At 47.1% G+C, this 27,366-nt stretch overlaps 1 protein-coding gene across 1 annotated transcript in view; it reads left to right on the top strand.

The window, feature by feature from the left end:
• The window catches only part of DNAH2 (dynein axonemal heavy chain 2), a 1,666,550-nt gene that overhangs the window by 1,164,110 nt on the left and 475,074 nt on the right, over positions 1–27,366 (top strand). The window contains exons 56-57 of the mRNA XM_069218683.1: positions 5,241–5,408; positions 25,689–25,849. Of these exons, the coding sequence (XP_069074784.1) occupies positions 5,241–5,408; positions 25,689–25,849 (329 nt within the window). The remainder of the gene's footprint in view (positions 1–5,240; positions 5,409–25,688; positions 25,850–27,366) is intronic.

Consider the following 27,366-nt stretch of genomic DNA (forward strand, 5'->3'; position numbering starts at 1 on the left):
CCTAAGAATGTTTGAGTGAAGAAGGCCAGATTTTTTTATGGCCTTGCAATGGGGTACATGTGGGCTCTCTAGGAGATGACATAAGCACACGGAGAGTTGTTGTCCTCTTGCCTTCCACAAGTTGAAAGAGCAGCAGCGCAGGAAATATACCTCTAAATCTTCTTCTTCCCCTAGACATATGAAATGGCAGTCAGATAAACAAGGTTTCCCAGGCACACTTGAAGTCAACATCATCAATGGATTTGATAGGTCCATTTTTCATTCTCAGATCAGCTTTATCTGCCTTCCTTTCAGAAGGCACTACTAACATTGTTTAATGTCAAGGAGTCACCCATCTCTGTGGGTCCTCAGTTACAGCCACGACTCAGTCATCAAATATCGCTAGGATTCTTATTGGGTAGAACATAAGGCATATAGGCTCAGAGCATCACAGAGGAGTGACCAAATACAGCTAGGAAGCACAGTGTAAAGCATCACTTGCACAGGCTGTGTACATCACAACTGAGTCATCAGAAAAGATTAGGAAGCTCACAGGGTGGAACATAAGCAACATTGGCCTTAGGACGTCACAAAGGAGTAATCAAACACTGCTGTGAAGTTGCCAGTATAGAACCTCAGACACGGTCTGCGGATGTCACTACATAGTCATTAAATACCCCCTAGAAAGCGCACAAGATAGGACAGCAGACACAGGCTCTGGACGTAAGGAGAAATCAGATATTGATAAGAAGCTCAAATGGTAGAATATCAGACACACAGGTTTTGGGCATCAAAACAGAGTCATCATGTACCCCCTATGAAGATCACATGTATGACATCAGGCGGACGAGCTCTAGATCTCAGAGTGGATTCATCAAATATTGCTGTGAATCTCTCTGGGTACATCGGACACATGGCACTGGCATCATACTGGAGTCATCAAATACCCCTAGGAAGCTCACAGTGTAGAACATCATACTCACAGCTCTGGACATCATAACAGAGTCATCAAATATACCACTTTGAAGCTTACACAATGGAACATTGGACAACCAGGCTCTGGATTTCACAACAGTCATTAGATATGACTAGGAAGGTCCAGTGGTAGACCATCAGACACAAAGGTTCAGGTTGCCACAGTGGAGTCATCAGATATGGGTAGGAGACTCACAGTTTAGAACATCAGACACAGGTGCTCTGGATGTCACAACAGAGTCATCAAATACCACTAGGAAGCTCACAGGATGAAACACAAGAAACAGATCCTGGAGCTCACAGTGGAGTCATCCAACATCACTATTAAGATTCCAAGTTAGAACATCAGGCATACTGTCTCTCGACGTTACTACTAGCGATCAAAATACCACTGTGAAGTTCTCAGGCTAGAATATCAGACTCACGAGCTCTGGATGTCACAGAGTCATAAAATACAGCTAGGAAGCTCACAGGGTAGAGCATCAGGCATTCCAGTTCTGGACGTCACAACAGAGTCATCAACTACTGCTAGGACACTCACAGGATAGAACATCAGGCTAACATTTTTGGATTTCACAATGAAATAATGAAATAGTGCTGTGAAGCTCTCATTATGGAACATAAGAAACATGGGCTCTTGGTGTTACAATGAAGTCATCAATACCACTGGGAAGATCGCAGGGTATAACATCAGACACACAGGCTCTGTACGTCAAAACAGAGTCAACTGATACCACTAGGAAGCTCACATGGTAGAAAATTAGATATCTAGGCTCTGGGTGGCACACAGAGATCATCAAATACCCTTAGGACGTTCACAGGATACATCATCATACACATGAACTCTGGACTTCACAACGGAGACATAAATGCAAGTAGGAAGATCCAAGGTTCGACTACTAGACATACAGTCTCCAGGTGTCATAACAGTCATCAGATATGGCTAGAAAGCGCACAGAGTAGAATATCAGACACAGGTTGTGTACATCACAGTGGAGTCATCAAATCCTGCTGTGAAACCCTCAAGGCAGAACATGAGGCAAATATGTCTTGGACGTTGCAATGCAGTCATCAGAAAGGATCCAGGGTAGAACATCAGGCAAACAGATTCTGGACATCACATTAGAGTCATTACATACCATTGTGAAGCTCTCACAGTAGAACATCAGACATACAGATTCTGGATGGTACAATGGCATAATTTAATATTGCTAGGAAGTGCAAAGGGTAGAAAGCCGATACCCATGGACTGGACATCACAAAGAAGTCATCAGATACCACTAGGACGTTTGCAGAGTAGAACATCAGATACATTAGAAATATCAGATGCAGATACAGATAAAGTGCATCACACTCATCAAATACACCTAGGAAACTCACAGGGTAGAATAACAGACGCACTGGCTCTGAGCATCACAGAGGAGTAATTAAATACAGCTAGGAAGTTCAAGGGGTATAATATCAGACACACATGCAAGCTCTGGACATCACATTGGAGCCATCCAGTACCTCTACAAATACCAGTACGAAGCTCATAGGTTAGAACGTCAAGTAGGGTCTGTGAATGTCACAGCAGGGTCCTCAAATATGCCTTAGAAGCTCATAGGGTAGCATATCAGACACACAGGCTCTTGACGCCTCAACAGAGTCATTAAATGCAGCTATGAAGATCTCAGTATAGGACATCAGGCTTATGGGATCTGGACGTCTAAGGACAAAGTTTTAAATCAGCCATCTGCCATCTTGGGCAGACCCAAGGCCTTTACCTGAGTCTCATTTCCCTTCTTTCTCATCTACATGGTAAAGTTCATGCTTTGAGAGAAGGGACATGCAAAGAGGCAATAGCTTTCATTCCTTCCTGGTTTGGCGGAGCTCCATTTCAAACCTGAATTGTCAAACATCCTTTCACCTATTGGGTCCTGTTCGTAGAGGTGAACTCATGTAGAGGTAGGTTCATTAAGTAGACTTTTGGATGCTCCATGTGATTGGGAGATCCACCAGCATGTAAAATGGATTGTTGTTTAAGTTTTGTTATCTGCCTTTGCTAGGCCACAGGATGCAATGCTCGTTGTCCAGAGTTGGATTCCCAGGAGGGAACGCTGAAAAGATCTTTAAAGGTTGCTGTCCGTTTAGACCGGTTCAGAGGTCCTTCCTTGCCTCCCCATTTCCAGTAATGTAGAGGACTCTTTATAATATTGGGAATTAAAACTGGATATTGATATCTATATTTTGACCTCAGCAGCTACAGTTATCTGACCTTTTCCTTTTTGTTAAACACAATCTTCTCACTGTCCAAGGGATCCATTTCTTAAAGAACAGGAAAGGAATTGTTAGTTATCAACACTACCATAGAGACAACTTGTCTTCTCTAAAGATAATGTTGCAAATATCTATTCCTTACCTTGACTATGTACAACACTCAGCTGCCTGTCGCTGGGTTGTGCTGTACAAATGCTACGTACATACATACATTTGTGCAGCTAGAAAGGATTTTATTAGAAAAGCAATTTAAGATAGATACTGCAGCAAATTTTGCCATTTGGCTCTTTAAAAAGTTTAATCTCCTGTCTTCACTAAATAACGTCTTGATTTTCATCTCTCTTGCCATGCAGGTAATCTGTTGGAGTCCTGAAAGAAGTATCTCCATTCAATAACAACATGCATTAACAGAAATTATAGCATTTATTTTCTGTAAATAATTCAACTGTAATGTGACATTTTAATGGTTCCCCCATCCCCACTACCTGTCCTGCTCCTCAGTGCTAGTTTGGTCTAGATCTATTCTCTGCAATTCACAATCCATTTGAATCAATTGCTTTCTGTGGACTGGGTCACTTTGTTAACAAAAATGCCTTTTAGTAGCTCTCACTTCTGCCCGTGGATCAACAAACTGAAGTGTCTTTGTCATCCCAAGAGTTGAACTTTTTGCCCGCATCAAGGGGCCAGTTTTATAGTTGTTAAGATTCTGCCCTAATTCCACCTCCATCAACCTGTTTGTTAGCTTCAACCTGGTGCTTTTTCGGGGAAAGACCTCTAGTAGGCTTAATTATCACCAGTTTCCCAGTGCTGGTCATGTGTATTTGGAGAGAAGGTAGAGTCCTCTCAGATTTCTTGAGCTTGTGTTGTTTTACTCCTGCTGTATTTATACCTCAAAATGCAATGAAGAGTGCCACTATGATAAAAGAATGGGTTCCACATCTTCAATTTGCAAGGCTATGGAATCTTGCTTTATTATGCCCATTGAGCCAGACTTAAGTAGCATTAATCCCTTCTGTTGGCATGTGTCCATTACTGAATTGTGTTTGGTAGTGAAATTGTTTGCTCCTCATTCTGGCAAAAGTAACTCTTAGATGAATGCATCCTTCAGAAAAAGGGTTGCATTTAGCTAGGAAGTGCCATACAACCTGCTAGCTTAAAGCCTTCACTGACCTAGGGGTTTTAGGATGGAACCCGAGATGACAATAATGAACCTTTGCTCCAGGACAGTAGCTTATTACAACTTATGTTCGCTACTCACAGTTAACACTAAAAGTCACTACTTTGAGTAGGATCCTTTGGTCCTGATTACTAGTGAGATGATCTTTGTTGCAGATACCACTCTACCTAATCGCCACTGATATGGCTAGTGAAATTTCATGAGGATCAGGAGGCAAGCATACCCAGGCCCCATCCTTGTGCCCTGCTTGACCCCTATCCTTTAACACAGTGGAAGCATATCAACCTTTCTCTACCAGCGCACAGCCTTTCCTGTTCCCTGACATCTTCCCAATTATTTTGATCTGCCTTCATACCCCTGTACCAAGAAAAACTGAGTCTGCATGGGTACTTTCCATTTCATGGAGATTCATTTGTAATTGTGCTCTACTCACAGTGTGTTAGCACATATGGTACTCGTGTTCACAGGTGCAGTTTCCACCTCTCTAGTACAGTGCAACATGTAAACATGGCATTATTTTGTAGCCTGATTTTTTTTGAAGCATTGTTAGGTTTGTTCTGTATTTTGTAAGTAAGTGCAACATGTAAACATGGCATTATTTTGTAGCCTGATTTTTTGGAAGCATTGTTAGGTTTGTGCTGTATTTTGTAATTCACAAACTTTCCCTGTTTTTGATTGATATTTCAGCATTGTCTTAAGTGGTCTAAATGTTTGCATGATTTCCTATTGATGCCCATAACACAAAAGTATGCTAAATACCGCTGCATTTACATCTGTTTTACTGCTCATTCTGAGTAAGATTGAACTTGATGCATAGAGACTGACTTTACCTCTGTCCTCCTCTCTCCAGTAACACGAATTGTCCGAGTTATTGGCCAGCTCAGGGGCAATATGCTCCTGATTGGCATTGGCGGCAGTGGGCGGCAAAGCTTGGCTCGCTTGTCATCCTGGATCTGTGACTACTATGTTTTTCAGATTGAAGTGACAAAGGTCTACCGCAAACAGGAGTTCAGAGAAGGTGAGTCACCTAAGAACCACTGGGTAGCACATTGAACAATTGATGGCGGTGCAAGGGAACACATTCATACATATCAACTGTGGTGTCATTGGGATATGTATGTACTAACCTTTGACTGGCACATGTCGGGTCTCATGCATCTTAAGACGTGTTACCTGAGAATCACTGGGTAACTCCCTGAAAAATTGATGGTGGTGTAATGAAACACTTTCACACAGAATATGATGTCATGGAAATATATATGCAACAGCAGTGGACTGACACTTGCTGCATTATATTGCCTGCACCTTATGGGATGAGTTACCTACGAAAAGTGGGTAACACATTAGAGAATTTATGTTGGTGCAGTAAAACACATTCATACAGCTTGACTGTGGTGTCATTGGAATATGTATGTATTAACCTTAGACTGGCACATGTTGGATCTCATGCACCTTATGACGTGTATAACATGGAACTGGACAACACACTGAACAAAAGAGGGTCATGCAATTAAATAAATTTAGTCAGATTGTGGTATTATTGATACCTGTATGTAATAAAATATGTGCCTTACGAAATGAGTCGGTTATGAGCCACTGTGTTACAAACTGAGCTACAAAAAACACATTCACACAGATTGATTTTGGTGCCATTGATACATATATGTAGGTGATAGCCATGCACTATAACACATTCATGCAGATTATTGACAGCAATGTAATTGATAGGTGCATGTAAAAGCAATGGACTGACATTTGCCGCATAGCATGCAGTGGGAAGCACTGGCTGACCCATTGAATAATAGTTGCTCTTACAAGGAAGCACCTTTACACAGATTATTGATGGTGTTGTCCTTGGGATAAGTATGGAATAGCATTCGTCTGGCCCTTGTTGCATTCCATATACCTTATGACAGGAGTCACCTGAACCCCACTGGAAAATGCAATCGAAATATATCGTCGCAAAGTGAAATATTCACACAGTTGGCTGTGGTGTCATTGCTAGATATATGTAGTAGCATTGGACTGGCACTTACTGTACCCCATGCACCTCATGATGGGAGTCAGTTAAGAACCACTGGATAAGAACATTGAACAATACATGAACATGTACTAAACCATTTGCAGAGATTGTGTACCTTAATGTAAGTAGTAGCACTGGCCAGGCTCTTGTTGCATCACATGCACCTCATGATGTGAGTCAGCTGTGGAGAGACCTGAGGAAGGCAAAGCCTTTGTTTTTTTAGGCCGAGGGTAGCCAATTATGCATGAGCACAGGGGGAATGGGATTTGGTCCCAGAACCTCTGTGATGTAGCTTAGGAGGCGGGACCCGCCCTGATTGCTGCCACAGACGACATCAGAACCCTCCTGGACAGAGGAGACTTGGCCGCCTTGATCCTCCTCAACCTCTTGGCAGCTTTTAACACCCTAATCAAAAAGGCTCCATCAGATTGCCATCCAGGACTGCATCCTTCCTCTCTGGAAGAACTCAGAGCCCAAGAACATCTTCTGTGGTGTCCCTCAATGCTCATCCCTCAGCCCCCCCTACACGACCCCCCCCTAGCCGTCATTGTCAGAGACCACAGACTGAACATCATCTATTACACGGCCGACACCCAGCTTGTGCTCTCGCTTTCCGAAGACCCTTCCACCACAACCACCAACTTCCACCTCTGCATGGCCAGTGACAACTACTGGATGCAAGCAACTGCCTCAAACTCAACATAGACAAGCTGGAAGTTGTAAACTTTGGGAGCACCGCCTCAACATGACAGCAAACTCACAATGAAGAGCCAGATCAATGCCCGATCAATGTAGTCTCACCTGCCTTCTTCCTCACCTTTCACATGCTTCGTAAGATCTTCGAACGGCTCCGTGTATCCACCAGACATACCATCACTCAAAACCTTGTCACCAGCCGCCTGGACTATGACAACGCTTTCTACGCCAGAATCCAACGCACCTCTTGAAGAGACTTCAAACCACCCAGAACTCAGGGGCCAAACTCATCCCCGACATTCCCAGACAGACCCACATCACCCCCCCACCTGAAGTAACACCACTGGCTCCCCGTACACAAGAGATGCCAAGTCAAGATTCTGATGCACACCTACAAAGTCCTTGATGACCAAGGACCAGCGTACATCAACCACCAATTGAGCTTCCTCCAGACTCCTGCGCTCCGTCTCTCTCTCTCTCTCTCTCTCTCGCTCACCCCCCTTGTAGGAAAGTGCCACTGTTGGCATGGTTACCCCCCCCCCACACTTTTGCATAGTGTTGATGCCAACTTTGAAAGTGTGCTGGGACCCTGCTACCCAGGCCCCAGCACCAGTGTTCTTTACCTAAAATTGTAACTTTGTTTCCACAGTTGGCTCAGCCCCGGCACACAGGTAGGTCCCTTGTAAAAAGTCCCCATGGTGCCAAGGGTCCTGTGGCTAGGTAAGATCTCTAAGGGCTGCAGCATGTATTATGCCACCGTGGGGGACCCCTCACTCAGCCCATGCACACTGCCTGGCAGCTTGTGTGTGCTGGTGGAGAGAAAAAGCCAAAGTCAACATGGCCCCCCTCTCACACTGCATGTGGCATAGATAAGTCACCCCTCTAGCAGGCCTTACAGCCCTAAGGCAGGGTGCACTATACTACAGGTGAGGGCATAGCTGCATGAGCAATTTCCCCCTACTCTGTCTAAGTCCCTTCTTAGACATTGTAAGTGCAGTGTAGCCAATAATAAGTATATGGTCTGGGAGTTTGTCATTACGAACTCCACAGCACCATAATGGCTTCACTGAATACTGGGAAGTTTAGTATCAAACATCTCACCACAATGTTATCGAAAAACGCACCCAAAGGGCATCTTGGAGATGCCCCCTGTATGCTAGCCCAGCTGCTAGTGTAGGACTGACCAGTCTGTGCCAGCCTGCCACTTTCAGACAAGTTTCTGACCACATGGGGTGAGTGCCTTTGTGCACTCTTTGGTACTGGATTCTGAGTACCCCCTATCTCCATAGGAGCCCACATTAACTTGACCTCTACATCCGGCCAGCCCCGTGTTGCTGGGTGTTTGGTGTTAACTTGAACCCCCAACGACAGACTACCTAAAACCCAGAGATAAGAACTGTAAGTTGAATACTTACTTGTAAAACTGTGCAACCTTTTCTTCCCCGAGGAACTGTTGAAAATTGCAGTGTCCATTTTTAAAAATAGCTTTTTGCCATTTTAAAGAAGACTGTATACATTGTTGATTCCATTCAAAGTTCTAAGTATAACAATGCAAAGTACCTCACATTTTATGTACATACCTACAAACTGAATCTTGTGGTTCTAGAAATAAATTAACAAAATATATTTTTCTATATAAAATCCTATTGGTCTGGAGTTAAGCCACTGAGTGTGTGTTTCTTCTATTGCTTGTGTGTGTACAACAAATTCTTAACACTACCCTCTGATAAGCCTAACTGCTCGCCCACACTACCACAAATAGCACATTAGTATTATCTATTATTGCCTCTGTCAAGCCTCTGGGAACCCCTGGACTCTGTTGGGGGTTCAAGTCAACCCCAAACACCCAGAACCAGCAACACTGGGGCAGTCAGGTGCAGAGGTCAAATAGGAGCCAAAATCACATGGGCGACTATGGAGTCAGGGGGTTCTCCGGTCCCGGTCTGCTTACAGGTAAGTACCCGCGTTGTCGGAGGGCAGACCAGGGGTAGTGCACCTGAGGGGCCCCAAGTAGGCACACAAAACACACCCTCAGTGGCACAGGGGCGGCCGGGTGCAGTGGGCAAACAGGGTGTCGGGTGTTCAATAGGATTCAATGGAGGGACCCGGGGATCACTGAGACGCTACAGGCAGGGCACAGGGGCGCTTCTCGGGACAGCCACCAACTGGTCACTAATGAGGGCCGCCTGCTGGTTGCTGCTGCACCAGTGGTCAGTTTCTCACAGGCCTGGGGGCTGCGGGGTGCAGTGCTTCTCCAGGCGTTGGATATCTTCGTCCCGGGCAGTGGCGGTCATGGGGTCCTTGGGATTCCCTCTGCAGGCGTTGTAGTGGGATTGCATGGAGGTCAGCCCAGGGTGGACACGTCGTCGGAGTTGCCTGGGGGTCCTCTCTGGATAGTTATTTCCTCTGGACACGGGCCGGGGGCGTCGGGTGCAGAGTGTTGGGGACTCATGCTTCTGGAGTGAGGTGGGAGTCCCTTAAAAGGTGGTTTCTTCTTTCTTGGTTGGATAGGTCCGCTGTCCACCGGTGTTCTTGATCCTTCTTAGGTGCAGGGCAGTCCTCTGAGTTGGCCGAGGTCGCTGGGCCCACAGGATGCGTTGCTGGTGCAGGTTCTCTGAAGAAGGAGTCGAGCCGGGGCACTGTAACACCAGGCTTGAGCCTTTGAGGCTCACCGTCAGGTGTTAAAGTTCCTGCAGGGGGAGGTGTGAAGCACCTCCACCCAGGACAGGCTTTGTTCTCTTCCAGGGGATCCTCATCAATAGTCATAAACATTGAATATTCCCGCCCTTGTGCGGGGACCCCGGAGCATATATAAAATACACATATATACAGTATGAAATATGCACGAAAAATATATATAGCATTTTTAGTAGACAAATTTTCATACTAAACTCATATATACACATGTAAAACAGCAATGCAGACTATAATCATAAACAGGCTAAAATGCTTTATTTCTATGGATTTTTTTTTTTTTTTTTAATTTTTTTTTATTGTTCTTAAAATTACAATAAGAGAAAAAATATCTATTAAAACCACACCACTGAGCCCAGGGAAATCAGCAGTAGTAATCATCAGAGAAAAAAGACAAAAAACTACATTGAAAAACACTAGAGCATTCTTAGCCAATAGGCTGCATGCAGGTTAACACAGGAGAACCATAAAAACTTTGGCACCGTGCCTTTAAGACCCTGAGCACCTCCAGTATCCCACCATGCCTCAGGGGTGAAGGAGAGGTGACAGTTGGTTCACAGTTAGGTCAGTTCTTTTTTCCGGCTTCTTCTGAGAGGATCCTGGAGAATTGAGCTCTCAGTTTTTCTGAGTTTTCCTCAGAAAAATACTTTAGAACAGCGTTTTTTCCTACTTTACTCGACATCTAACATCATTGTCTGAGTTTGGAAGTTTTTTCCTGACAGAAAAATGCCTTCACTTTTTGTGAAATGCCCTTTCTGTGGGAAGAAGAAGGCCCAGTCAGATCCACACACTCTATGTATTGTGTGCTTGCCTCAGAGTCACTGCCCTGACACTTGCAAACACTGCAAGAACATGTCAAAGAGGACTCTGAAGGAAAGAGAAAAGATCAGGCTTCATGGGCTTCATGAGAGGCAGAAAACATCATCCTCTTCGCTTCCCAGGCAGCCAACAAGCCACTCTCAGGAGAGAGAGGCTAGATCAACGTCAGCAGGTAGGAAGATACCTGTTTGTTCCCTGTCGACGTCGTCGCTGCCACCATCTCACCGCCATAGATCGCCGTCGACGGCGACCCGACCGACGTCGAAGGATACGGCGTCGAGAGAACATGGCCACCGCAGGGGCATATCTCCGTCGACGGCAACCCACCGATTGACGTCGAGCCATCACCGGCGTGCCCATTCGCCGCCGAGGGCCTCGCACCCCTCGACGTCAAGGAAGGCGACGTCGAAATCGTCTCAGCGGCGAGAACAAGGACATCCGCCGTCAGCGGCCAACCGCTCAACGGCGAGGCACACGACGGCGAGCAGGTTGCGGTCCAGGGATCGCCGGTCAAAGTCGAGGCACTCAACGTCGAGGCAGGAACAACCGGCGGCGCTCCCTTCGACGTCATTACAGCTGTCGACGTCGACACAGGTTTTACCTGTCTTGCAAGGAGCAGAACATCGGCTTCCGCCAGCAGATAAGACCACTCCATCTCCAGTGGTCTCCATAAGGAGTGGTTCATCTCGGTCGAGAGCGGCATCGTCGGGGCATGTCTCACCCATCAATTTGTCACCAAGATGGTTGGAGAGCCTTAACAGACCGACGGCCTCCCCGGACTCGCAGTATTCGAGGATGTACTCTCCTACTGCCTCTCTCCCGAGAACACCATCACCGACAGCGCGGGCAGGACGGGCTCGTTCTGCCTCTCGCCAGCCGACCACGAGGCCTGGGCGCTCTGCTACAGCGTCTCGCAGCAGGTCACGTTCCCAGCGACGATCTAGGTCACGATCAAGACACAGAAGTTCACCCTCTTGGTCATCGTCAGGGTCATCCGTCAGACGATACTCCCCCACCTTAACAGATTCTCCACCAGCTAGGGTTTCACCGGTGGACGACATCACTACTTTTAATGAGGTGCTTGTCAGGGGAGCACAGAAGCTAAACATAGAGGTTCCAGAACCATCAACCTCCTCATCAGTCATTTTTGAGACTCTACAGCATAGAGCAGTTTCGAAAAAGCTACTGCCGCTAGTGCCTGGTCTGTTGCAGCCAACTATGGATACCTTTTTAGCGCCAGCCACCCTCAAATCCGCTCCGGCTAGGATTTTGAAAAAATATAAAGCGTCTGAACAAGATCCTTTATTTCTAAGAACGGATCTGCCGCCGGACTCGGTCATATTGGCCGCAGCCCGAAAAACTCACTCAGTGGCATCATCCTCCACGGTTCCACCGGACAAAGAGAGCAGACATCTAGACTCTCTGTGGAGAAAAATGTGCGGCACGGCGGCATCTATGATGAAGGTCTCCAGCGCGTCTGCACTCCTAGGCAGATATGACCGTTCACTGTGGGACTCTCTCAACAGGTTCACAGAAAAATTACCTAGAGAGGACAGGCAGGACTTCCAAGAGATCCTTCAAGAGGGATGTCTGGTCTCCAACCAGGTCATCAGCGCAGCGGCAGATGGGGCAGACTTAGCTGCACATGGGTACGCACATGGGATCTGTGCAAGAAGGTCTTCATGGTTGAGACTGACTGGATTAAAACAGGAAGCACAACAGCGCATCCTAAATCTTCCATTCAATGGGAACTCGCTGTTTGGTACCCATACGGACGAAGAAATGGCGCGCATGAAGATGGAAGTGGACACCATGAGGGCAGTAGGCCTGGAGAGGAAGAAGGACTTCCGGCGAAGGTATAGACCGTATGACAGGCGCCCTTTCCAGCAGAGGGTTCAAACCCCTCACTGGTCCCAGAGGCCACAGCAGAGGCAAGGACGCCCGCTTTTTCAGTCTCGTAGGGCCACAAGGGAACAAGGGTCAAGTAGACCACAACAGTCCACACCCAAAGCGCCGGCCAAGCAATGAGGACTCGCTTCCCTTAACACTATGCACCACTCCGGTGGGGGGAAGTATCACAGACTTTATTCACGAGTGGCGTTCTATCACAAAAGACAAATGGGTGCTCAACATTGTCGAGAATGGCTACTCTCTTCTTTTCCGTCAACCTCCACCGCACTTGCCACTAACCAAATACAATCCGTCTCACGTCAGCCTATTGCGCAAAGAGGCTCTCGCCCTTTTACGAAAGAAGGCAATAAAAGAGGTTCCACTCGCGCACAGAGGGAAGGGGGTTTACTCCCGTTATTTTCTGGTGGCGAAAAAAGGCCGAGAGGGCGTTTTCAGACCAATTCTGGACTTACGGCTTCTGAACAAGTACATAAGAAAGCAAAAGTTCAGGATGCTGGCTCTTCACCAGATTTTCCCTCAGCTACATCAGGGAGGCTGGATGTGCTCCATCGACCTGCAGGATGCATACTTTCACATCCCGATAATTCTCAAGCATCGGAAATTCCTGCGCTTCCAGATAGCCTCACAGCACTATCAGTTCAAAGTGCTACCATTCGGCCTGAAATCTGCCCCCTGCGTTTTCTCGAAATGCGTGGCAGTGGTAGCAGCACTTCTACGAAAACAAAAAGTCTTCATTTACCCATACCTAGACGACTGGCTACTGAAAGCCTCCTCTCCGGAGCAGGCGAGAACCCATCGGGACATTGTGCTCAAGGTTTTCGAGTTTCTAGGTCTTCAAGTCAACTACCAAAAGTCCACCTTGATTCCAACGCAGAACCTCCACTACCTGGGAGCAATACTAACCACAGAGCTCCAAAGAGTGTATCCTTCGGAGGAACGACTATTATCAATAAAGAAAAAGTGTCAAGACCTGTTAAAATCCGAAGCACCTACGGCCCGTCAGGTGACATCTCTGCTGGGCTCCATGGCATCATGCATTTTCATTGTCCCGAATGCCAGGCTACATATGAGGCCCCTCCAAGAGGCGTTGGAAAACAACTGGAGCCAAAGGACAGGTCGCTGGGAGGACAGAGTGCGGCTGCCGATAGCAGCACGTCAGTCATTGCAATGGTGGATGCACAGACCTCACCTATCAGTAGGGGCTCCGTTTCACCAGGTAATCCCATCCGACACTCTGGTAACGGATGCGTCTCTTCAGGGATGGGGGGCTCATCTAGGTCCCCTTCAAGCTCAGGGCCTGTGGTCCGACAACGAAAGGAAGTACCACATCAATCTGCTGGAGCTCAGAGCGATCCATCTGGCTCTCAAGTCTTTTGCTCCATCGATTCAGGGGAAATCTCTCCTAATACAAACGGACAATACAACCACAATGTATTATTTGAACAGACAAGGGGGAACGAGATCCCTACCCCTATCTCGGGAGTCCCAAACAATCTGGCACTGGCTCCTGGCCAGGGGAATGTCGCTTACAGAGGTTCACCTACCAGGTCAACAAAACGTGGAAGCAGATTTCCTGAGCAGACACCTAGAGGACACCCACGATTGGGTCCTACATGGCGAAGTCGTCGAAGACATCTTCGCTCAATGGGGTCGGCCTCAATTGGATCTCTTCGCAGACGAGGTAAACAAGAAATGCCCAGACTTCGCGTCCAGGTTCTACCGTCCGGGATCTCGAGGGAATGCCCTGTTGATCGACTGGTCAGGGATATTTCTCTACGCTTTTCCACCGATCCCCCTCATACCGGCAGTGATCAACAAACTTTACAGATCCAGCACCAGAATGATTCTCATAGCTCCGCAATGGCCCCGTCAGTTCTGGTACACAGATCTCCTCAACCTATCGGAACAACCTCACAGGAGGCTGCCGTGCAGACCGGATCTTCTGAGCAGGATGGAGGGCAGGGTACTATACCCCAACCTGCCCTCTCTGAGCTTGACAGCATGGCTCCTGAATTCCTGCAGTATGGGCACCTAGGGCTCTCGCAGGAGTGCATGAACATCTTGAAGGAGTCCAGACGACCTTCCACGCGGCGTTCTTACGCGTTTAAGTGGAAGAGATTCTACATATGGTGCTGTCAGCAAGGTCAGAATCCCATACGGGCTCAGGAGGAGGTCATACTGTCTTACTTACTCCATCTGGCAAAATCCGGTCTGCAGGTATCATCTATTAAGGTACATTTATCTGCCATTACAGCTTATCGTAAATCACCTTCTCAGGAATCCTTCTTTACGAAACCAGTAGTCAAGGATTTCTTAGAAGATTTGAAAAAGGTTTTTCCGCCCATTCGGAAACCCTCCCCTCCATGGGAGCTGAACATAGTACTGTCAAAACTTATGGGCCCTCCTTTCGAACCTATACACAAAGCCTCTTTGCAACACCTTACGTGGAAGGCGGCTTTTTTGGTAGCCATTACTTCCGCAAGGAGGGTCAGTGAAATTCAGGCTTTGTCCTCCAAAGAACCGTACACACTCTTTCACGACAATAGAGTAGTTCTGCGAACTCACCCATCATTCCTACCGAAGGTGGTGTCAGAATTCCACATCAATCAGACTATTTCTCTACCAACTTTCTTCCCCAATCCGGAGACTCCGGCGGAGAAAGCGTTGCACTCCCTAGATCTGAAAAGAGTGCTCAAATTTTATTTGGATAAAACAAAGTTGATTAGACATTCCAACCACTTGTTTATAAATTATGGTCATTTGAGAACAGGAGAGGCAGCATCTAAACGAACCATATCAAGATGGATAGTTTCTTGTATTGTTAATGCATACCAGTTGGCTAACAAACAACTACTTGCTAGACCTAAAGCACATTCCACAAGAGGAAAAGCGGCTACTGCTGCCCTCCTTAATAATGTTCCAATATCTGAAATTTGTAAGGCTGCTACATGGAAGTCTGTACATACATTTACTAGACATTACTGTTTGGACTCAGATGCAAGAGCAGACGCCCAAGTGGGGCAAGCCTCTCTAAGAAATTTGTTTGCATGATACGTATCTATTCCTGCACTTCTATTGGACAGTCAGCAGAGTCAAGGGATGGGCTTGCTACTCTATTCAATGTTTATGACTATTGATGAGGATCCCCTGGAAGAGAAGGATAAGTTACTTACCTGTAAATCCTAGTTCTCTTCCAGGGGTATCCTCATCAAAGTCATAAACAACCCACCCTCCTCCCCGGACGCACGTCTCCTAGAAGTGCAGGACACACTGGGGGTCATTCTGACCCCGGCGGTCTCAGACCGCCGGGGCCAGGGTCAGCGGGAGCACCGCCGACAGACCGGCGGTGCCCCGCAGGGCATTCTGACCGCGGCGGTTCGGCTGCGGTCAGACTAGGAAAACCGGCGGTCTCCCGCCGGTTTTCCACTGCCCTACAGAATCCTCCATGGCGGCGGAGCGCGCTCCGCCGCCATTGGGATTCTGACACCCCCTACCGCCATCCTGTTCCTGGCGGGTCTCCCGCCAGGAACATGATGGCGGTAGGGGGTGCCGCGGGGCCCCTGGGGGCCCCTGCAGTGCCCATGCCAATGGCATGGGCACTGCAGGGGCCCCCGTAAGAGGGCCCCACTTTGTATTTCAGTGTCTGCTTTGCAGACACTGAAATACGTGACGGGTGCCACTGCACCTGTCGCACCTTCCCACTACGCCGGCTCAATTCTGAGCCGGCGTCCTCGTGGGAAGGTTGATTTGCCCTGGGCTGGCGGGCGGCCTTTTGGCGGTCGCCCGCCAGCCCAGGGCAAATCCCAAAATACCCTCAGCGGTCTTTCGACCGCGGAGCGGTATTTTGGTGGGGGAAGTCTGGCGGGCGGCCTCCGCCGCCCGCCGGACTTAGAATCACCCCCACTACCTTTCGAATCTGCTACACAGCTTGTCACCGTAAAAAAGTACTGACCTAACTGTGAACCAACTGTCACCTCTCCTTCACCCCTGAGGCATGGTGGGATACTGGAGGTGCTCAGGGCCTTAAAGGCACGGTGCCAAAGTTTTTATGGTTCTCCTGTGTTAACCTGCATGCAGCCTATTGGCTAAGAATGGTCTAGTGTTTTTCAATGTAGTTTTTTGTCTTTTTTCTCTGATGATTACTACTGCTGATTTCCCTGGGCTCAGTGGTGGGGTTTTAATAGATATTTTTTCTCTTATTGTAATTTTAAGAACAATTTAAAAATAAAAAATAAATAAAAAAAATCCATAGAAATAAAGCATTTTTGCCTGTTTATGATTATAGTCTGCATTGCTGTTTTACACGTGTATATATGAGTTTAGTATGAACATTTGTCTACTAAAAATGCTATATATATTTTTTGTGCATATTTCATACTGTATATATGTGTATTTTACATATGCTCCGGGGTCCCCGCACAAGGGTGGGAATATTCAATGTTTATGACTTTGATGAGGATACCCCTGGAAGAGAACTAGGATTTACAGGTAAGTAACTTATCCTTTCTGACCACAGAGTGCACAAAGGCACTCACCCCATGTGGTTAGAAACTCGTCTGGAAGTGGCAGGCTGGCACAGACAGGTCAGTCACACACTAATAGTAGAGCTGGTATACAAGGGACATCTCTAAGATGCTCTCTCTGTGTATTTTTCAATAAATCCCACACTGGCATCAGTGTTGGTTTATTGTGCTGAGAAGTTTGATACCAAACTTCTCAGTATTCAGTGTAGCCATTATGGAACTGTGGAGTTCGTTTTTGACAAACACCCAAACCATATCCTCAGTAAGGCTACCCTGCACTTACAATGTCTAAGATTTGACTTAGACACTGTTGTTGGAAGAAATTTGTGGCATGGTGCATCGACAATTCTGTCAATCCTCTATCTGTTCCTCTTTCTCAAGTCCTCCACTTTATTCTTTCCCTTGCCTAGCAGGGCTCCACCCTGGGACCTCTTAATGGATATCTTTCTGCTATCTCTGCTTTCTTGAGGTTACTAGATCAGCCTTCCTTATTTAAATCTCCTATTGTTGGGAGGTTTCTTAGAGGCCTCACACATCTCTTTTCTCCTATCCCATTCATCATGCCCCAATGGGATCGAAACCTGGTATTAACATACCTTATGTGTACCCAGCTTGAGCCGCTTCACAACTGCCCTTTACGGATTTTAACCAAAAAGACAGAGTAAATGAGCTCCAGGTTTTCTCATCTAAGCCAACTTTCCTGGCAATACATCCTGACAAAGTGGTACTTCACACAAGGGCTTCTTTCCTACCTAAAGTAGTGACACCCTTCCATGTTGGGCCTTGCCTACCTTTTATGCACCCCCACATCCCTCTCATGAAGAGGAGAGACTCCACTGTCTGAACCCAAAAAGAGCATTGGCGTTTTACCTTGATCGTACCAAAGGCTTCCGGGTGGACGATGAACTTTTTGTGGGATATTTGGGTGCAAAAAAGGGGAAGGCGGTGCAGAAGTGGACCATTTCACAATGGGTACTCTTATGCATCAAAATGTGCTACGCTCTGGCTAAATAGCAACCTCCTGAAGGTTTGCGCGCTCACTCCACCAGAGCTACTGCTACTACCACAACGCTGGCACGGGGTGTTGCAGTCCTGGACATCTGTCAGGCAGTGACGTGGGCATCTCTGCACACTTTTACCAAACACTAATGCCTGGACAGTCAGGTCCGAAGGGACGGCTACTTTGGCCGTTCGGTCCCTTAGGACTTCTTGGTGTGACCTTGGTTCGCAGCCCACCACCAGGGATGGTATTGCTCGGGTATCTAATCAAAGGTAAGGAATCTGCAACTAAAAGTCTCTATCAGATGTACAAGTTCTCTTCCAGGGGATCCTCATCAATAGTCATAAACATTGAATATTCCCGCCCTCGTGCGGGGACCCCAGGGCATATATAAAATACACACATATAAAGTATGAAATATGCACGAAAAAATATATACATAGCATTTTTAGTAGACAAATTTTTATACTAAACTCATATATACGTGTGTAAAACAGCAATGCAGACTATAATCATAAACAGGCTAAAATGCTTTATTTCTATGGAGTTTTAAAAAAAAAAATTAAATAGTCCTTTTCAAAATTACAATAAGAGAAAAATTATTTTCCAAAGCCCCATAACTGGGCCCAGGGAAATAAAGAGTAGCAACATCAGAGAAAAAAGAGAAAAAACTACATTGAAAACAATGGAGCATTCTTAGCCAATAGGCTGCATGCAGGTTAACACAGGAGAACCATAAAAATTCTGGCACCGTGCCTTTAAGACCCTGAGCACCTCCAGTATCCCACCATGCCTCGGGTGAAGGAGAGGTGACAGTTGGTTCACAGTTAGGTCAGTTCTTTTTTCCGGCTTCTTCTGAGAGGATCCTGGTGGATTGAGCTCTCAGTTTTTCTCAGAAAAATACTTCAAAGCAGCATTTTTTCTGCTTTTACTCGAAATCTAACACCTTTGTCTGAGTCTAGAAGTTTTTTCCTGACTGAAAAATGCCTTCTCTTTTTGTGAAGTGCCCTTCCTGTTGGAAGAAGAAGGCCCAGTCAGATCCACACACTCTCTGCATTGTGTGCTTGCCTCAGAGTCACTGCCCTGACACTTGCAGACACTGCAAGAACATGTCAAAGAGAACTCTGAAGGACAGGGAGAAGATCAGGCTTCATGGTCTTCATGAGAGGCAGAAAACATCGTCCTCTTCGCTTCCCAGGCAGCCAACAAGCCTTTCTCAGGAGAGACAGGCTAGATCGACGTCAGCAGGTAGGAAGGTACCTGTTTGTTCCCCGTCGACGTCATCGCTGCCACCATCTCACCGTCATAGGTCGCCGTCGACGGCGACCCGACCGACGTCGAAGGATACGACGTCGAAAGAACATGGCCACCACAGGAGCAGATCTCCGTCGACGGCAACCCACTGATCGACGTCGAGCCATCACCAGCGTGCCCATTCGTCGCCGAAGGCCTCGCACCCCTCGACGTCAAGGAAGACGGCGTTGAGATAGCCGCAGCGGCAAGAACAAGGACATCCGCCCTCGGTGACACACCCCTCGACGGCGAGGCACGCGACGTCGAGCATGTCGCGGTCAAGCGATCGCCGGTCACCGTCGAGGCACTCGACGTCGAGACCAAAGCAACCTGTGGCACCCCCTTCGACGTCATTGCAGCTGTCGACGTCGACACAGGTTTTACCTGTCTTGCAGGGAGCAGAGCATCGGCTTCCTCCGGCGGATAAGACCACCCCAACATCTCCGGTTGTCTCCATAAGAAGTGGTTTGTCTCGGTCGAGAGCGGCATCGTCTGGGCATGTCTCGCCCATCAACTTGTCACCAAGGTGGTTGGAGATCCTTAATAGACCGACTGCCTCCCCAGACTCGCAGTATTCGAGGATGTACTCTCCTTCTGCCTCTCTCCCGAGAACACCTTCACCAACAGCGCGAGTAGGACGGGCTCGTTCTGCTTCTCACCAGTCGACCACAAGGCCTCAGCGCTCTGCTACAGCATCTCGGAGCAGGTCACGCTCCCAGAGACGATCTTGGTCACGATCACGCCATCGCGGAAGGTCTCCCTTTTGGTCATCGTCGGGGTCCTCTGTCAGACAGTACTCCCCGACCTTAACGGATTCTCCACCAGCTAGGGTTTCCCCGGTGGACGATATCACAACCTTTAACGAGGGTCTTCTCAGTGGAGCACAAAAACTAAGTATAGAGGTTCCGGAGCCTTCAACCTCCTCATCCGTCATTTTTGTAACCCTACAACATAGAGTGGTTTCAAAAAAGTTGCTGCCACTAGTGCCTGGTCTGTTACAACCAACCATGGACACCTTTCTAGCACCAGCTACCCTCAGATCAGCTCCTGCTAGGATCTTGAAGAAATATAAAGCACCTGAGCAAGATCCTTTGTTTCTCAGGACGGATCCGCCTCCGGACTCAGTCATATTGGCCGCAGCCCGAAAAACACAATCAGTGGCATCATCCTCCACGATTCCACCTGACAAGGAGAGAAGGCACCTAGACTCTCTGGGGAGGAAAATGTGTGGCACGGCGGCTTCCATGATGAAGGTCTTCAGCGCTTCCGCGCTCCTAGGCAGATATGACCGTTCGCTCTGGGACTCACTGAGCAGGTTCGCAGACAAATTGCCTAGGGAGGACAGGCAGGATTTCCAGGAGATCCTTCAGGAGGGATGTCTGGTCTCCAATCAGATCATCAGCGCAGCTGCAGATGGGGCAGACTTAGCTGCACATGGTTACGCACAAAGGGGTTTGTGCGAGGAGGTCTTCCTGGTTGAGACTGACAGGTGCGTATCCTAAATCTTCCATTCAATGGGAACTCGCTTTTTGGTACCCATATAGACGAGGAGATGGCACGTATGAAGACGGAAGTGGATACCATGAGAGCAGTGGGTCTGGAGAGAAAAAAGGAATTCAGGCGAAGGTATAGGCCTTACAACAGGCGCCCTTTTCAGCAGAGGGTTCAAACCCCTCATTGGTCCCAGAGGCCACAGCAGAGGCAGGGACGCCCACTTTTCAAATCTCGAAGGGCCACGAGAGACTGAGGGTCAAGCAGACCACAGCAGTCCACACCCAAAACTCCAGCAAAACAATGAGGACTCGCTTCCCTTAGCACCGTGCACCACTCCGGTGGGGGGAAGTATCACAGCATTCATTCACGAGTGGCGTGCTTTAACAAAAGACAAATGGGTGCTCAACATTGTCGAGAATGGGTACTCTCTTCTTTTCCGGCAACCTCCTCCTCACTTGCCGCCAACCAACTGCAATGCGGCTCACATGAGCCTATTGCGCAAAGAGGCTCACGCCCTTTTACGGAAAAAGGCAATAGAAAAGGTTCCAGTCGCGCACAGAGGGAAAGGAGTATACTCCTGTTACTTTCTGGTAGCAAAAAAAGGTCGAGAGGGAGCTTTCAGACCGATTCTGGACTTACGAATACTGAACAAGTACATAAAAAAGCAAAAGTTCAGAATCCTGGCTCTCCATCAGATTTTCCCTCAGCTTCATCGAGGAGACTGGATGTGCTCCATCGACCTGCAAAACGCGTATTTTCATATCCCGATCATTCCCAAGCATCGGAAATTCCTACGCTTCCAGATTGCCTCCCAGCACTATCAGTTCAAGGTTATGCCATTCGGCATGAAATCTGCCCCTCGCGTTTTCTCAAAATGCGTCGCAACAGTAGCGGCACATCTAAGGAAACAAAAAATCTTTATTTACCCATACCTAGACGACTGCCTACTGAAAGCCTCCTCTCCGGAGCAGGCGAGAAGCCATCAAGACATTGTGCTCAGTGTTTTCAGGTCTCTAGGTCTACAAGTCAACTACCAGAAGTCCACCTTGACTCCAACGCAAAATCTACATTACCTAGGAGCAATACTGGATACAGAGCTCGAAAGAGTGTATCTTTCGGATGAACAACTGTTATCAATAAAGAGAAAGTGTCAAGACCTGCTGAAGTCCGACGAACCTACGGCCTGTCAGGTAACATCTCTACTGGGCTCCATGGCCTCGTGCATTTTCATTGTCCCGAATGCCAGGCTACATATGAGGCCTCTCCAAGAGGCGCTAGAAGACATCTGGAACCAGAGCACAGGCCGCTGGGAGGACAGAGTGCGACTTCCGATAGGAGCATGACAATCGTTGCAATGGTGGATGCACAGACCTCACCTGTCAGTAGGAGTTCCGTTTCACCAGGTACTCCCATCCGACACTCTGGTAACAGACGCGTCTCTTCAAGGATGGGGAGCTCATCTAGGCTCCCTTCAAGCTCAGGGCCTGTGGTCCGACAACGAAAGAGAATATCACATCAACCTGCTGGAGCTCAGAGCAGTCCATCTGGCTCTCAAGTCTTTTGCTCCTACGATTCAGGGGAAATCTCTCCTAGTACACACGGACAACACGACCACAATGTATTATTTAAACAGACAAGGAGGAACGAGATCCCGGCCCCTATCTCGGGAGTCTCAGACCATCTGGCATTAGCTATTAGCGAGAGGAATGTCGCTTACAGCAGTTCACCTACCAGGTCACCAAAATGTGGAGGCGGACTTCCTAAGCAGACATCTCGAGGACGCCCACGATTGGGTCCTTCACGACGAGGTCGTCGAAGACATCTTTGCTCAATGGGGTCGGCCTCAGTTAGATCTCTTCGCAGACGAGGTAAAGAGGAAATGCCCAGACTTCGCGTCCAGGTTCTACCGTCCGGGATCTCGAGGGAATGCCCTGTTGATCGACTGGTCAGGGATATTTCTCTACGCTTTTCCACCGATCCCCCTCATACCTGCGGTGATCAACAAACTCTACAGATCCAGCACCAGAATGATTCTCATAGCTCCGCAATGGCCTCGTCAGTTCTGGTACACAGATCTCCTCAACCTATCGGAGCAACCTCACAGGAGGCTGCCGTGCAGACCGGATCTCCTTTGCAGGTCGGGAGGCAGGATACTTCACCCCAACCTTCCCTCTCTGAGCTTGACGGCATGGCTCCTGAATTCCTGCAGTATGGGCACCTAGGGCTCTCGCAGGAGTGCATGAACATCTTGAAGGAGTCCAGACGGCCTTCCACGCGGCGCACTTACGCATTCAAGTGGAAGAGGTTCTACATATGGTGTCGTCAGCAAGGTCAGAATCCTATACTGGCTCAGGAGGAGGTCATACTGTCTTACCTACTCCATTTGGCAAAATTGGGTCTGCAAATGTCATCTATTAAGGTACAATTATCCTCCATTACAGCCTACTGTAAGTCACCTTCTCAGGAATCCTTTTTTACAAGACCAGTAGTCAAGGATTTCTAAGAAGGTTTGAAAAAAGTTTTTCCACCCATTCGGAAACCCTCTCCTCCATGGGAGTTGAACATAGTACTGTCAAAACTTATGGGCCCACCTTTCGAACCTATACACAAAGCCTCTTTGCAACACCTTACGTGGAAGATGGCTTTTTTGGTAGCCATTACTTCCGCAAGGAGGGTCAGTGAAATTCAGGCTTTGTCCTCCAAAGAACCATACACAGTCTTCCACGAGAATAGAGTGGTTCTACAAACTCATCCATCATTCTTACCGAAGGTGGTGTCAGAATTTCACATAAATCAGACTATTTCACTACCAACTTTTTCCCCCAATCCGGATACTCTGGCGGAAAAAGCTTTGCACTCCCTAGATTTGAAAAGAGTGCTAAAATTTTACTTGGATAAAACCAAACTAATTAGACATTCCAACCACTTGTTTGTAAATTATGGTCATTTGAGTTCAGGACAGGCAGCCTCAAATCGAACCATATCTAGATGGATAGTTTCATGTATTGTTACTGCATATCAATTGGCTAACAAACAACTACTTGCTAGACCTAAGGCGCATTCGACAAGAGGAAAGGCGGCTACGGCTGCCCTACTTAATAATGTTCCAATCTCTGAAATTTGTAAGGCTGCTACATGGAAGTCTGTACATACATTTACTAGACATTACTGTTTGGACTCAGATGCCAGAGCAGACGCCCAAGTTGGGCATGCATCTCTGAGAAATGTGTTTGCATGATACATATCTATTCCTGCACTTCTATTAGACAGTCCGCAGAGTTAAGGGATGGGCTTGCTAATCTATTCAATGTTTATGACTATTGATGAGGATCCCCTGGAAGAGAAGGATAAGTTACTTACCTGTAAATCCTAGTTCTCTTCCAGGGGTATCCTCATCAAAGTCATAAACAACCCACCCTCCTCCCCGGACGCACGTCTCCTAGAAGTGCAGGACTTACTATCTTTCAAGTCTGCTACACAGCTTGTTACCGTAAAAAAGTACTGACCTAACTGTGAACCAACTGTCACCTCTCCTTCACCCCTGAGGCATGGTGGGATACTGGAGGTGCTCCAGGTCTTAAAGGCACGGTGCCAGAATTTTTATGGTTCTCCTGTGTTAACCTGCATGCATCCTATTGGCTAAGAATGCTCCATTGTTTTCAATGTAGTTTTTTCTCTTTTTTCTCTGATGTTGCTACTCTTTATTTCCCTGGGGCCAGTTATGGGGCTTTAGAAAATATTTTTTCTCTTATTGTAATTTTGAAAAGGACTATTTAAAAACAAAACAAAAAAAACTCCATAGAAATAAAGCATTTTAGCTGTTTTTGATTATAGTCTGCATTGCTGTTTTACACACGTATATATGAGTTTAGTATGAAAATGTGTCTACTAAAAATGCTATGTATATATTTTTTCGTGCATATTTCATACTTTATATGTGTGTATACACACGAGGGCGGGAATATTCAATGTTTATGACTTTGATGAGGATACCCCTGGAAGAGAACCAGGATTTACAGGTAAGTAACTTATCCTTACTTACCTTCGGTAATGATATATCTGGTAGAGACATATTCTAGTTTCAGATTCCGTACCGACCCGCCCATCCTCCCCGCTCTGCGAACTGATTTCTAGAGACAGGAACTTCCCCTTAAGGGCCGTAGTTTTGGCGTACCACTCTGTGTTCTTCATGGCTCTGCGCTAATGGCGTGGAAAGTTGTGAAAAGGAACTGACGTCAACGCGCCAGGGTGGTGCCTATATACGTCCTCGACATCATCATGGTGAACACGACGCCAATGACTCCAGCGGAGTCGACCGACACCACCTGACAGCGCGCAGAAGTACTGCTCGAAGAAAAATCTCTGGACCAAGTTGGATGCCCTGGGAAATTCAAAGGTAAGGAATCTGCAACCAGAATATGTCTCTACCAGATATATTGTTACCGAAGGTAAGTAACTTGTACAATTACCCTTTACGAAAGGAACTTTGGTGTAGATCTTTAAAGTTGGGCATTTTGTCATGGCCCTGGACCTGTAAACTCTAAATACTTGAAATACGAGTGAACAGAACCATTAATTTATTTTCAGATGCCACAAAGGTACTTTGGAAATGTGAAGACCTTTACATTTGGGCATTTTGTCATAGCACTGAATCTGTAAACTCTAAATAATTGACAAATGAATGAACAGAACCATGAATTTATTTTCAGATTTCACAGTGACCAACGTTAGTAATCTTATTTTGTACAATGAATGGCAGCCACTTGAGAACTTTTGATTGACAGTCCAAACTATAGCCCATAATGCATTATCCCCATAAATAACTTTGAGCTTATTCCCTTCCAGATATTAAAAAGCTGTATCGCCAGGCCGGTGTGGAAGATAAGCCTACAGTGTTCCTCTTCAACGACACCCAGATTGTGGATGAGGCTTTTGTGGAAGATATCAACAACATCTTGAGTTCTGGAGAAGTCCCCAATCTTTACAAGGCTGATGAGTTTGAAGAGGTGTGCCCCTTTGATTCTGGCACTTGAATGAGGCCTTCAGCTCATACTCTATTTGTTAATAGAGTAGGGAGCAGTGTGAAACAGACATGTGGGTGATGAGAGTGATAAATGTGAGTGAGGGTTTAAAGAGTCCTACAGCTTTTAACCAATAGTACTTTTGTACCTTGTTCTGGATCTCCAGTGTACAACCTTTTGAGTAGAGACAAACCAGGTGGGATGTCCATCTTATCACATGACAGATGGTAGAGAAGCATCTGTCAAAGGTGAATCGTGCATCATCTGCTGTGGGTGCGATTGCCAGTAGAGTATATGACAGATTTTAAGTGCAGGAAAACCTGTTGTACAGACAACACGAGCCTGGATTCTGAAAATCACTAGTACTGAACCCTTCATACGCTATGAAGGAAATTTAGATGTAGATACGTAACCATTTGAAATCTTTGATGCTAGTTGAGTGGATTTATCAATGGGGTCAAAATGAGACCTGGCATCCTTCCAAAGTTGAGATCCCGTGTTTCTAGTAGTATTAAGCTCTAGGGGCTGTGTGGTACCACTGCAGTTGATATACTAACATATCTTGAATTTCTATCAGTTGATAATTAGGTCTGCTGTCTATCTCATTGCAGAGTTGACATTCAACTGATATGACCCTAATGTAAAAGCTGTTGGAAGTGTGGGACCTGCCACTGGGGGTGATAACTAGTGCCCTTTCTTAGATCTGAAATTCCTACAGCCAGGCCAAGACGCAAGCCTGCTGGGCAGTGAGAGTTGTTCATAACTTTGATGCACCCGAATGGCCAGGTAGCCTCCCCAAGCCACCAATATGCTTTGAAAGACACATTTGGTGCCCACCTTGCATAAACCACTTTGCACCAGTTCGGGGATGCTCAGTCCCTGCTCTGGCACGAAAATGGACAATGAAAATGAGAGTAACCACTCCCCTGTCCATCACCACCCAAGGGGTTGTGCCCAGAGCGCATCCAAGTTGATTCTGCCATCTTGAATCCAAGGTGGGCAGAGGTCCCTGGGAGCATCTGAGTGGCCAGGTCAGGCAGATGATGTCACAGCCCACTTCTGATAGGTGATCAATCTGCTAGGTGACGTATCCCCCTTCCTGGGCTATTTAGGGTCTCCTTCCAGAGTGGGTCTTCAGATTTGACATGCAAGATTCCAGCAGGACTCCTCTGCTTCGTTTTCTTAATCTTCTGGCCACCGGGACTTCAACTGGACTATCCATGAACAGACAATCTGCAACTCCAGCGATTACTCTGCTCTGCAAGATTGTTTCTCTGGCTCCTTCCAGCAACTGCAATATTTTCCTGGCTGTGCATCCTCTGAGGGCGACGAGTCTTCAGCCTGCACAAGAAGCAAGAAGGAATCTCTCTTGGAGTGAAGGAGTCACCCCCCTGCATCTGCAGGCACCAACTGCAATGACGACCGGCTGTGTGGATCATGCATCCCAGGTGGTGGTCTGGAGTGGTCCCCTTGGTCCGCTCTACCAGCTGTCCAACTTGGGA

Source organism: Pleurodeles waltl, chromosome 12, assembly GCF_031143425.1.
Source record: "Pleurodeles waltl isolate 20211129_DDA chromosome 12, aPleWal1.hap1.20221129, whole genome shotgun sequence".
Taxonomy (NCBI): Eukaryota; Metazoa; Chordata; class Amphibia; order Caudata; family Salamandridae; genus Pleurodeles; species Pleurodeles waltl.